Below are 13,010 nucleotides of genomic sequence, written 5' to 3'. Positions count from 1 at the left end.
GTTGCCGAAGTTGTGCGATGAGCGGCTGCGGGCGAGGCGCGTCCTTCGGTCCTGGAGCGCCGTCGTGAACCGGCTGCGGCCCACTCCGTGGCGCCCGTCCGAGTCGTCGGTGCCCTCGTCCTCCGGGGCCACCACCGCCGTGCTCTTGCTCTTGTTCAGGAACCGGCTCGTGTACCTGCAAGTACGGAACGTGTCCTACAAAGTACGGAAGCGAAACGAAAACCCTCCCCCCGGGTCGGAACGGGGCCCCGACCTGTGGGGGGGTGGGGGGTGGGCATTGAAAAGAAAGCAGAACAGTTACCCGGACCCGCTGCCGTACTTGTTGTCGTCCGGCTCGGCCGCGTGGCTCGTGGTCCGCGACCGGAGCGCCGACGATCCGCTCGCCGACGACCCGTACTTCGGACTCTCGTCGCGCTCGTAGTGGTTCTGGTGCGACCGGTAGCTGGTCGGGCTGGAGTAGCCCGTCACCGTCGAGCGCGTCGCCTCGTCCCGCGACGTCTTCCGGGAGCCACTGTCCGACGAGTCCTGGCGAGCCATTCGGCCGAACAGCGGACTGGACGGGCTGGAGCGCGAGTTGCTGGAGGCCGAGTCGTGCGTTCGACGCGACGTGCGTTCGAGTCGTGCGTTCGAGACGGTGGTCGGGATCGACGCAGCAGCTACCGGTGCGGCCACAGTCGCCGGCTTCTCCTCCTCCTCTTCCTCTTCCTCCTCGGACTCCTCCTCGGAGGACGATTCCTCCTCGGAGCTGCTGTCCGATTCCTCCTTCTTCGCTTCCGGCGTTTCCTTCGGTGCCATCGTCGTCACCGTCTGGGGCAGGAAGCGACTCTGGAACGGCTTCTTGGCCGTTTCGCCGTTCGTGGTGGCTCGCTGGGCGTTTTCGTTGGCGTTCTTCAGGATCGTCTTGGGCTTCGTTTCCGATTCCGGAGCGCGTGCGGCCGTCGTCGCGGGTGCGGGCGAGGCGCGCGAACTCTCGCTGGACGAGTTCGACTCACTGCTGGCCGATCGGGCCACGGACGGTTTCTTCTGGGCCGCCGCCGCCGTCGCCGGTTTGGCGGATGACGGGCGCGAGTTGGCGCGGCGGTTCGACTCCGAGTCCTGGTCCTGATCGCTGTCGGCCTGGTGGGCGGCAGCACACAAACGGATGGTTGGGCGAAGAATGAGCGAAGAAAGAGAAGAAACGGAAGAAATGGGTTACGAGAGTTGTGTGGCGAAAGACAGAGAGAGAGAGAGAGAGGGAGAGAGATAATAGGGTCAATGGGAAAAGTAGTAGTGCCGCAAAAAAGTCATCCAATCCGACTGTGGCCAGGACCTGACGGACTCACGGTGCTCAAGCGATGTGCGCAGTTAATCAAGATGACCGTTACTGTGACGATGGGCGCAGAAGTGAAGACATGAAGTGGCCGAGTAAGGTTTTATGAATGGAACATGAGTGGAAGAGTGTCCTATGCGTGAAACATGATCTAGTCTACGGTGGTCCTTCTAGTGTTTGGATTCCGTAGAAAGTCGTCCAAATGTCGTCCAAGTTTTTGGCTTCGATTTCGCCGAAGAACCAATCAGCCAACATTTCTCGGCTGTGGATCTTTTTTCATTTTCGAAGAAAAAATGAACCGATGAGGCAACCAGACTCGGTCTGGCGCACCAAACAGTCACTCGTCGTTGTGGGTGCATTGGCTTCTCTTGCACGACGTGTGGGTTTTCCTAGCCCCAAATGCGACAACTCTGCTTATTAACATACTGGAGGTGTTCAATATGTTTTTTGCCTCGATACCAGAGGGCGCTACTATTAGCCATTTTTTTCTGTTTTATTGGTACATTCTTCAAATGAACGTATGTGAAGTTTCATTTCAATCGGTCTCTTATTTTTTTTTTACAAGTCATTTAGTATCGACATGTCACAGTATGTTGTACAACGGAAAAAATCAAGTATCTTGAAGTGATTGTTTAATTATTTTTGGAAGGTTTAAAATCAAAGGAGATTTATGAACGAATGTTTAATGTGTATAAGTACTCTTCACTTTTAATTTGGTGGTGAATGAGGGGGTTTCTGAGTTTAAACGTGGTCGTAGTAGCATTCAAGGCGATCTACATCAAAGCGTCAAAAAATAGACACAACACCTGAAATCGTTGAAAAAATACAGGATATCGTATTGGAATATCGTTAGATCACTTAAAGAGATTCAGTGTAAGACCTAGTCATCTCATTGAGCAGTATAACCAATGTTTTGAGTGAAAGTTTGGGTTCTTGAAAGCTCTTTGCAAAATAGGTACCGCATTCACTAGAAATGAAACAATGCACCCTGTCACAGGAGCATTTTGAAAATGGCAAAAATTCATGAATTAAATTTCGAATCATTGGCGTTTCAACCGTATTTAGCAGATTTGGCTCCTAGTGGCTTCCAACTGTTTTAGACCAAAAAAATCATGCGTGAAAATCGTTTTCCATCAAACGATGACGTCATAACAGCCGTGGAGGCGTATTTTGAAGTCGTTCCAGTTTTTCGCTTCGGGAATGGAATTCTTTAATTGGAGTCTCAAAGGATTAAGTACATTGATGTTCAGGGAGGCTATACTGTATAACAAAGTGAAGTTCATACCATAACAATGTGTTTTTCTTATCTAGGCAAATAACTTATTAAACAACCTAGTAACGTTGCGCTGAGTTCGTAAACTTTGAGTTGAAGACTCACTTTGGAAGAACGTTTTAAATATTTTACGATTTTCTACAAGCGTAAAACGTCCCTTTTTGCAAATGGCAAAGGTTTTACTAAATCTTTACAATATCCAGAATGAAATTTGACGTTTAGAAGTGAAGTAATCGGTAGTTAAAAATCCAAACACTTGATGCATCAGCCAATGGTTGCATCATGTAGTTGTCAAAACATGGATCGGTTCCATCAGCGAATGCCGTTTTAGTCAGCAGTCAGCATGTTTTTTTTAACAAAACCTGCTCCTAGCCAACAGCTACACGACACGACTATCCTCAAGCCTATTGCTAAACAGGAGAGGAAACCGAGGGACAACAAGCTGATATTGGTTCCGGAGTATGATAGAGCCATTCAGCAGTTCAGTTGTCAACGAGTCGTCAAGGGAACGAGAACCGAGCATCTCATTACACTGACGCACTGTTGGCGAACTCAAATTGGATCCGACGGTCATTCATGTTTGTAGGGGGGGGCGGAAATGCCCGTCAGATGTTAAAATGACCGCCAACTGGCGGGGTGCCGACGCGAAATTAATTCAATAAACGGACAGTTTGACAGGGACACAGCTGACGTAGTTGATGTTTGATGAGTGGTTGCAAGGGTGATCCTCCCGCCGATCAGCGGCCTTTGTTTTAAAGTGCGATCGGATGTGAGTGCGAGAGAGAGAGAGAGAGAGAGATGGGGGGGGATGTTGGTATGGGACGTGCTGTTAGAGCCTCCGGTGGTCCCCGAGCTCCCGAGGTTCGATCCGCCTTCCGGGGAGTTATCGCCGAGAGTGTCACCAAAAATCAAGATCAGGCCGCACCGTGGTCCGTGTTTGTGTTGCGTTAGCTTTTGGGGGTCCAGGACAAGCTGACGTTTGTCGGCTTTCGGTCCCGTGTTTGTTGGTGTTTCGTTTTTTGCTTTCTTGGGGCCGAGCTTTGGAACACCAACCGTCACTAGTGCGGGCCTCCGCTGCGTCCTGCTCCCGTCGTCCGCATCAACTTTCCGGTGAGTGCGGGTTGATTTCCGGTCGTCCGGTCGGGTTGTCAGAGTTTAATCAGCGAGCAGGAGTTGAGCCTCTGGTGTGCCGCTGATGACCCCGCAAAGGTTGGCTGACGTATCTGTGTGTCCCTGGGTGAGTGTGTATATGTGTGTGCCTGTGGGAAGTTGGGTGTTTGACGTTGCGGTTCCGCCGGTTGCGGTAGAGAGAATGCACGGAACGCAGCGCGTGTGACTGACAGACTGACTGACTCTGTAGCAATCTACGTGCGGTCGGTTCCATTGTTTTCTGCGGTCCATCCTTGTTGTTCGGCCCCAAAGGAAGCGCCCGTAGCCCATTGTGTGGGTGTGTGTCTTTTTCTAACGAGGCAAAGAGGAAGTAAGCTAGGCATCGCCACTAGCGCCGCTACGCGCTCGGTACTTGAACTAAATACTTTAATACTTCGGAAGGTTGGTTTTTCTCGGCGGCGGCTCGCTTTGTACTGTAGTTTCGAATGGGAAGGGGGATTTTTCGGAGTTCGAGTTCGAGTGACGCGGAGTCGGTGGGTCGGTCGGGGCGCGGATCGCTACAAAGAATGGCGCTACTTCCCCTCATCGGATCTCACCTCGACGTGGGGCGAAGAGCGTCGACCGCCGGCAGGCGTCGAAGGGCTGCTGTCACTGTCGAGGTCGGACGTGGGGGTCGCGGTGCGGCCGCTCTTCAGGGCCGAGACCCGGTCGGTGGTCGGTCGTTCCGGTTCGGTGCCCGATGCAGGAGCGGCTGCCGCCGCCGCCGTCGTCGTGGTCGCCGCCGAGCTGGACGCGCCCTTGTTTTGACGTTTGATTTTCGCAATCTCATCGTCCTCGGAGAGCTGCCGGGCGGCGGTCGGTGCACCGGCTTTCGGCTTCACGCCCGCCAGTGGCGAGGGTTTGGCCAGCGTCGGGGTCGTCGCCGGCGACGGTTTCTTCTTGCCCTTCTCCTGGTCCTGCAGGCGTTTCATGACGCGCGGCGAATCCATCAGCCGGAAGATGCCACTGAGCGGACCCTTGGCACAGTCCTCCGTGCTGGTGACCTTGGCGGCGTCCTTCGAGCCATCGCCGCCACCGGCACCGGCCTTGGCACCCGGCTTCGACTCGTTGTCCGAGTCGTTGTCGAGCTGGTGGCTGCGGGCGAACCGGGACCGGAAGCGGCCCTTGCCGGTGCGGCTCGACGACAGCGACGTATCGTCGTCGTAGTCGTAATCGGTCGCCCCGCCCCGGCCGCCGTACCGCGACTCGCCGTACCGGTCACGCTCCTGGGCGGCCGGCGGTTTCGCTGGCCGTTCGCCGAACTTGCGGCCCCCGAGCAGCGGCTCCTCGTCGGCGTTCCAGGACTGGGCTTCCTGCTGCCGGAACTGAGCCGCCAGCCGGTGGTCGCTCTTGGAGCGCATCAGCCCGGGACCGGGCGGTGGCTGCAGCAAGCCCTGGCTCTGGCTGGTCGCCGTGCCGCCCCCGTGGCTCGGCAGGTTGAGGTCCCCGTACGAGGACACCTCCATGATGAGCTTGTTCGGGTCGATGTTCATGATGAAGCGCACCTTCCGGCTGTAGTCCATCGTTTCGCAGTCGAAGTTGCGGATGAAGTCGACCGTGCGCAGGAAGATCTCCTTCGTGTCCATCAGCTCGCAGTCGTCCCACTCGACCGTGTCGTTCATGTACTTCTCCGCCAGGTCCGCGTTGCTCTGGATGTTGGCGATCTCCTGCTCCAGGTTCTCCTTCAGCGTGACCACGTTCTTCAGCTCGGTCGACATGTACTTGTCCATGTCGTGGCGCAGGTGGTCGGTCCGGTCCTTCAGTGCCTTCTGCAGCCGGCGGTAGATCTCGTCCACCTCCTCCGACACGCTCGTGCAGTTGTTCTGCAGGTTCGACGCGTTCTTCTCCACCACCGCCAGCACCTCCTTCAGCCGGTGCAGCCCCCGGCGGATCTGGTTGTTGATGCGGCTGATCTCACGCCGCAGTATGTCCATGTGCGCCCCCTTGCAGTCCGGGCAGATCTTCTTGTCGCAGTGCACGCACAGCGCACAGTACGCCTTCTCCGAGCACACGTTGCACCGCTCCATTATCTGACCTGCGAGAGAGAGAGAGACAGAGAGAGAGCGTGACGGTACAAATTAAATGTCTCTCGGTGGGGTCATTCAACCCAGTTAGGACCCCACTAGGTCTGCCTACCGGACGTTGGATCTGGCAGCTCGCCAGTTATCTCGATGTGGAGTTCGAGGAACCGCTGCAGCGTGACGTTGGTCGGGAAGCCCTGCACGCCCTGGTACGGTATCCGGTGCTCCGCTCGGCATTCTGGACACTTCACCTGCAAACCACGCGCAAAACCGATTAGAAACCCAAGTCAGCATCAGGTTCTCCCAGATGGTGGCCGCAAGATGTTCATCGTTATTGGCAGCCCTGGTTGGTTGGTGATATCAATATGGTGATTGATTATGTTCATGTCACGCCGGGTACGCTTCGATAACGAGCTAGTCTAACTTTCCAAAAAAGATCATCTCTAGGATGGTGACGTCCGCTGCAATGTGTTTGTTCAAGCGGCTTCAATGTTCCGAAGATATTGCTTCTTTCCGGAGTGCCAGACAACCAGGCGTGACGCCTGGCTGATCAATAGTTCCCTTCGAAGGAAGGTCCTTCGACACCCGAAAGTGATTTAAATTAACGATAGCAATAAAATATCAAGGACTTTGCGAACAATTGGGAATCGTGACCCTTGCCAGGTTTAAAAGTCGGAAATGAGATTGTGTAAACAGATGGCTCTAGCTGTCAATTTGGTGCTTCAACATCAGGTAAATGATTTCAGGTCGAAAAAAATTGGATTGTCGAATTTTGTGCCTGAAAAGTACGAAATAAGGACATCATCGCTTTTCCGCTTAAGTAAACTGCTAGAGAACCGCATCAAATGCTTGGCGAAGCTTACGGTGATCATGCTTTTGGAAGATCGCAATGCTTTAAGCGACTTACAAAAATTAAAAAATGGCGATTTTGACTTAACAAACAAATTAGTCGGAAGACTTCAAAACAGTTTCAGCGTCCTGAACTACAAACTCTTGTGGATGAAAATGCCACACAAACGCAACATAAACTCTCGAATCAGCTAAATGTGTCGCGATACTCCATATCATTGCCGGCTCTGAGAAAGATCCAGAAGATTGGAAAATGGGTGCCACAGGAACTGAACGAAAGACAGCAAAAAAACCTTAAATTCTGCTCGCCAGGTACAAAAGGAAGTCGTTTTTCCAACGGATTATGATTGGCGATGAAAATTTGATTCATTTTGAGAATCCTGTAAGAAAAAAATCATGGGCCAATTCGGTAAAGCCATCAACTGCCACGGCAAATCCAGATCGATCTGGCAAAAAGCAAATAATGTGTGTCTGGTGGGAACATAAAGGTGTGGTGCATCACAAGCTCTTAAAACCTGGCGAAACAGTTGATTCAGATCGCAACCGACAGCAAATGATCAATTTGGACCATACATTGATCGAAAAACGACCAGAATGAGCGAGAAGACAAGGTGCGGTATCTTGGCTGCATGATAATGCACCCGGACACAAAGTAAAAACAGGTTCAGGATGTAATCAAAGCACTTGACTGGGATTTGCTTTCCTCCTCGCTGTATCCACCAGCCTTGGTACCTTCCAATGATCACTTATTTTCATCGACAAGCATTGGATGAGAAGCACTTCGATTCCTACGAGGAAGTCGAGAGTTAATACGAGCTTAATACTATATACTGTTTTAAGTTTGTGGCATTATTGGGATTTGTCGGTTGGTCTTGAAGCATCCGTAAAATTGAAGAAGGTCTTGATCGATCTCGCTTCAAATCTCGCTCGCGTGTGATTCTTCCCCATACTCCGCGTGGTAGCGATGTTCCACCGAATTCCTCGTCACCTTGTGGCGCCGTTACTCACCTGTCGCTTGACGTAGTCGATTAGACCGTCCATGCACGGCTCCATGCAGAACGAGTGCTGGCATGGTAGCAGCTTCGGGTTGCGGTACCGATCGAGGCACACGCAACACGTCAGTAGTTGCTCAAATTGTTCCATTTTTCACTGAAACGAAACCAGAAGCGTAGTAAAAGTCAGCCGAATGTGTGGGAAAGAGCCAGGACCGAGTGGACCGAGCGAAGTGAAGCGTCTGGCACGAATGAAACGGTCGTGATCGTGATTTATAAATAGGGACACACTCGAGCACACGAGCCGAAGGGCCATCGGTCGACCGGTTCGACTCCATTCATCGGGCGGTTGCCAAAGACGTTCGCCGGCAGGTGAACCTGATGACGCCGGAGACTATTTTTCTGCTTTCTGAATCGTCCTGGCTGAAGGTCGTTTGCTAATTGGAATGTCCCGGAGCGACCGTTTGCCAGCCCGGAAGTCACACAGCCCGGTTTTGTTGCGAGGCAAGCATTGTTCGAATCCGGCAGCCCACAAACCGGACGCGAATTACCCGCTAGTTGGCTGTCAAACCCAGCCGTGTTCCGTAGGTTTAGCCTTTTCCACAAACTGACACTCACGTCGCTACATTAATTTGCGCGGAAAGTACACGAACCGTAACATATTTCGACCCCGTTTGTACCTAGGCGTCCCGTCGCTACAAAACCGTTGTATCAAAGACCAATTCCCCCCCACACATACGAACACGCGCGAACATCCACCCACATGATGGCCAAAATAGCCATGCCATGATGGGCAAAAATAGAAATGACCAGCGATGGACGACGATTCGGGGTGTCCGGTGTTCCGGTGAATGAAATTGAATTTTGGGTTTTCCCGATCTTCTCACCAGCGCGAGTTGGTGTCGACCGTTCTGGGTGGAATGTCGATGAACGACGGACGAGAATGTCAACAATGGCAGACAGGAATTGGAATTTAACGCCATCGATGTAAAGCATTCACCTAAATCAACTCATGAAAGTTTGTCGCTCACAGCGAGCCGATCACTCTCCGGCAAACATCGCAACGGAACCGAAATGTATAATAGTTGGATTCGGGGAATGATAGAGCGCCCGCCCAACGGAAGTACTGTTGTGGGGACAATAAATATCACTGTTTGGAGTAGTTCCAAACGTATAATTGACTCATGCTAAAAAGTTCTTCAATATTTCCATCGTTTCTGTTCCAAAAATGAATGGAAAATAAATCTAATTTCAGCAGAAATGATAGCATTTTTTATATTTTAGGCATCAAAACGATCTTTAAATGAATTTGAAAATAAAAATTTTTTTCTTCCGCAAACCGCGTCGTTTTTTACGATTTTTTTCGATTCGATTTTACGATTTCAATGCGATATCCTGTATTTTTTCTACAGGTGTTGCTATTGTTTTCGGACCTCTTCAAGACATGTAGAATCAAGTTGAAGTTCACCATCCCATCTTTTGCTATACTAATTGAATTGGCGAAGAGTCCTTATACACTTTCAACATTTGTTTATAAATTTCCTTTGCTTTTATATGTTCCAAAAATATAAATTTAGTCGCTGCTACTTGATATTTTTCGTTGTAAAAAATACGGCGACACGTCGATACTAAATGGCTTGTAAAAAATTAAGTGACCGATTGAAATGAAACTTCAAATGCGTTCATATGAAGAGTGTGCCAACATAAAAAAAAGGTTAGCAGCAGTGCTCTCAGTAAAACTTTTAGAACAGACTGGTAAATAGAAACATAAAAGATTACACTTTTCCACAGCGGAAGAGGACGCAGTACCCTTTCGAATATGTCGATACGAGACTGCAAGGATGTAGAGTTCCCGGGCTAGTCAATCCGACTTGTGCCGTAAGTAGTTGGTGTGCATCACGGGTTAGGAAAATTGCACCAGACGCATGGCCCTGTCGGATTTTAGTCCTTTATTCCGCAGCCAATGGATGCATTTTGCGGCATGATGTGGCGTGGGGTCCAGGTGTGTGCATCCGGACGCGCGCAACAAACCCCATTTGGCGTGTGGTTTTCCCACGGTTCCCGCCCGACCCGCCGAGCGCCGAACGCTTTCCAATATGATTAGCATTCTGCTGGTGCTACCAAGATGCACATCCAAGACCTGGCAATCCTGGCAACCCCGACCAACATCCGGCCACCGGCCAGGACCACCAGCGGCACCGAGCGGTGCGTCGTTCATATGCGCCGCACACCGCTACGGGAAATGGAAAATATTGGATTCAGTTTTGCATTTTCTGGCTTCGTTCCGATTCGCGGTCGCGCGGATACACGGCCAACAAATTGCGCCTGCACGCCCAGATGCTCTCTCTCTCTCTCTCTCTCTCTCTGACACGTGCATGCACGTACGTAATGCAATGCGTGATCCTGATCGGGACCGGAAGCGGTGCTGAGCTCGCCCCTCCGTAACGGGGACTGGAAAACACAGCATCCCCAGTGCAAAGCGCTCTCTCTTCGAAAGCAGATTTTTCGATTATTGACTGGAAAATTGATGTCATGCTCCTGCTGTGTGTGCGTGCGTGCGTGTGTGTTTGTGTGGGGAGCAATGCTTCGAATTTGGAGGTCACGCGCGGTGCAATAAACCCCCCGTGCGGGTGCTATAAATAATTCTCAACCAGAAGACGGAGTGACGTTCACGGCCAACGAGCACGCCAGACCGGGTCTTTCGATTTTGGAAGTGAACTTCTTTAGTCTCACACAAACACAGGCACACACAGGCAGGCACTGGCGGAGAACCGAAACAAAGCACTCGCGATGAGATCAAAACACTTGAAGCTGTGCTTGAAGTGCGTCACTGCGGCTTCCGTCCAGGAAACCTGGCATCAATCTCGCGCGGAGACCACGAAAGAGATGTTTACCGTTTTCCGATTCCGAACACTGCGCAGTGTGTGTGCGGGTTTAAAGGACATTATTGTGAGTGGGAAGACAGGAAATGGAAAACGAGTTCAAGGTACTGCCGGTGGCATGAACGCACTTGACCGATCGTTCGGGAATTTTCCACCGCAGGCGGAAAACAGAATGAGCTCCATTCTTAATTTAGACAATTTTCGGCAAACGACGAGTGCTTCGTGGGGACCAGCCTGAGGGTGGATAACGGCACTGCCATTTCACTAGTCCGTTGGTGCGTACTTCGACGGTTTCCTGTCACGAAGCGTTACTGATTTACTGGAGGGCTTCATTACCACTTATCAGCCCATCGTCAGCTAACCATTTATGGTCCTTATGCTTGGCGTGAATTAATGCCGGTCCAACTCTCACTATGGTCTGGCCGGTCTAGCCAGACAAACTGTGGTTCTTCACAACTGAGTTCGTCTGCATCACCAGCAGAAATTCACATGAAGCGCTGATCGAATGAAGCTCATCTTAACTGTTTCCCGTACGTTTCCGTTACTTTAGAAGTTTGGTGCCGGAAGCGCCACTCTCTGTTCAGAAGCCATCAACCCACGGACGGAACGTGAAAGTTTGGCGAGTGTGGCCCAACTGCTACGAGGTTCTGCGCTTGTACCGGCTAGCCAGGATGTTGGGGAGCAGCTTGACTATGGAAAGCAAAACTACTTAATCTAGCCGACGGTCTCCAGGGATACGTTTGTTTCGGGAAGCGTGTGCCGTATAAATGACTATCGAGTGTTCCAACAACTTCCGCCAGCGACAGAGAGGAGAGAGAGAGAGAGAGAGAGAGAAAGGGTGCCCCATGTGTGCCAACGCCCTGCCACATCCGAGGCAATCACGTCAACGTTTACAGAGCGCTCGAGGCATCCCGGTGTTGTTATTCCCGGTGTCGCCGTTGTTTTCGCTTTAAACTATTAATAGGCGGAACAGCCATTAGTCAGCATCATATCAATATCCGCAAGGCGTGTTCCAACTACACCCCCCGTCGCTCGCTCTCGTCGGTCTGTGCCCTGTACCCTGTTCGAAGGACATTGGAAAATCAAAGTCCACGAGGCCTAGTACGTAACGTTCACTGCTGCATCAACGTTTCACTATTGGGTGACTACAGAATTAAATCTTTCTACTAACACACATAAACACAGGTTAGTTTCCGCGAATGCTCACCGCGCACTCATATCCCGTAGGCCACGTAGCTGCGTATGTTGCGCCAAGTGCACTGCGCTACCGGGTGCGATCCTTTTCTCGGGCGACTTTCGGGAAGTAGTGTTATGTGAACGAGTGTCAGCGTGACCACTTCTTCGACTTCCGGTTTTGAATCTACGTCTCACTTACTACCGTGTGTGCTGATATGAAAAAAACCACTCGAAATTGGAACACTTGTCCCGTAACGGTGTGCTGCGTGCGTTCTGTGGACCGAAACCGACCGGCTGCTGGGCAGCGACTGATCCTCCGGCGGTGACGATTCCGACGAGAGCTCAGTGATCGTATCCCGATCGCAGTGCTAACACAAAGACACTGGCGATCGGTGTTGGGATGTGTGGTACCGGCACCTGCCAAGCCAGGCCATCCCTGGCATATGGGCCAGGCGCGTACACCTAGGCCAACACCGGAGCTGGGTTGAGCGAGGCCAGTGTGCGTCACTCGGTGCGCATTGGAGCGGCACGACGCACACACATGAACAGTGCAGTGACGGAGGACTAAAAATAGGTGTGCATGCTAGGACGCGAGAGGCCACCGAATTTTCCGACGAAGATTCTCCCACCCAGCCAGGCGGTGGCGGCGGCGGTGGCAGTGGCGGTGCTATTAATAGTGACGCACGCCGATCACGATGGGTTTCCCGTTGGGACTGCGCGAAACTACGAGCACGAGCAGCCGGGTGGACGGTCAAGTAAGTTCGGCTTGTGCCGTAGGTCTGAATTCCACCGTAACGCTGCGTAACGCTCCGTAACGGAGCTACTAATCCGCTTCCGAAATCGGGTTCCGAGAAGGACTCTCTCTTTCTTCGATTCCCGCTCTTCACTTCTCTCACTCACTCTCTGCCTCTCTCTCTCTCTCTTTCTTTGCCCCTCTACTCGAAGGGTTGATTGACCGGCAGGCGCGAGATTTAGGTCGACAGTGAGCCTCTCCACCGCCGGGGGGCGACTGCACCTGAAGTCGTCAACACAAAAATATCATTTTCGAGAAATGCTTGGGAATCCACGCAAACGGAGGCCAGACCTTGCGCAAGCGGAGCGCTACACTACACACCACCCGTTTCCCGTCCCGTGGTCCTATTGGTAGGGTTTCCCAATGGTTTGTCATTTACTTTTTCTTTCCGAAAACGTGTGGGTCGGTTGATGGATGGTAACTGGCCCGTGCCCGTGCTTGCTTTGATGTGCGTGATGATTTCCGGGCTGCAGCATCGCAGCAGTTTCATTTTGATAGGCCACAACACGCACCAGCGACATTGCTGCGTGAATGTATGGACCCTGGCTGGTGAGTGTAGGGTGTCG

At 51.9% G+C, this 13,010-nt stretch overlaps 1 protein-coding gene across 2 annotated transcripts in view; it reads right to left on the bottom strand.

Annotated features, from left to right (window-relative positions):
* LOC131205848 (RING finger protein nhl-1) overlaps positions 1-13,010 on the bottom strand; it is a 47,125-nt gene that overhangs the window by 21,720 nt on the left and 12,395 nt on the right. The window contains exons 3-7 of one of the 2 annotated variants that reach the window (XM_058198120.1): positions 7,610-7,750; positions 5,868-6,003; positions 4,289-5,766; positions 302-1,116; positions 1-175 (exon numbers count right to left, since the gene is read on the bottom strand). The exon at positions 1-175 is cut by the window's left edge and continues 65 nt beyond it. In XM_058198120.1, the coding sequence (XP_058054103.1) occupies positions 1-175; positions 302-1,116; positions 4,289-5,766; positions 5,868-6,003; positions 7,610-7,744 (2,739 nt within the window). In that variant the 5' untranslated portion in view covers positions 7,745-7,750. Of the gene's footprint in view, positions 196-301; positions 1,117-4,288; positions 5,767-5,867; positions 6,004-7,609; positions 7,751-13,010 lie in introns of both variants that reach the window. The other variant, XM_058198121.1, reaches the window with a different exon arrangement.

The sequence above is a fragment of the Anopheles bellator genome, chromosome 1 (assembly GCF_943735745.2).
Source record: "Anopheles bellator chromosome 1, idAnoBellAS_SP24_06.2, whole genome shotgun sequence".
Taxonomy (NCBI): domain Eukaryota; kingdom Metazoa; phylum Arthropoda; class Insecta; order Diptera; family Culicidae; genus Anopheles; species Anopheles bellator.
This window is presented reverse-complemented; position numbering and strand designations above follow the sequence as displayed.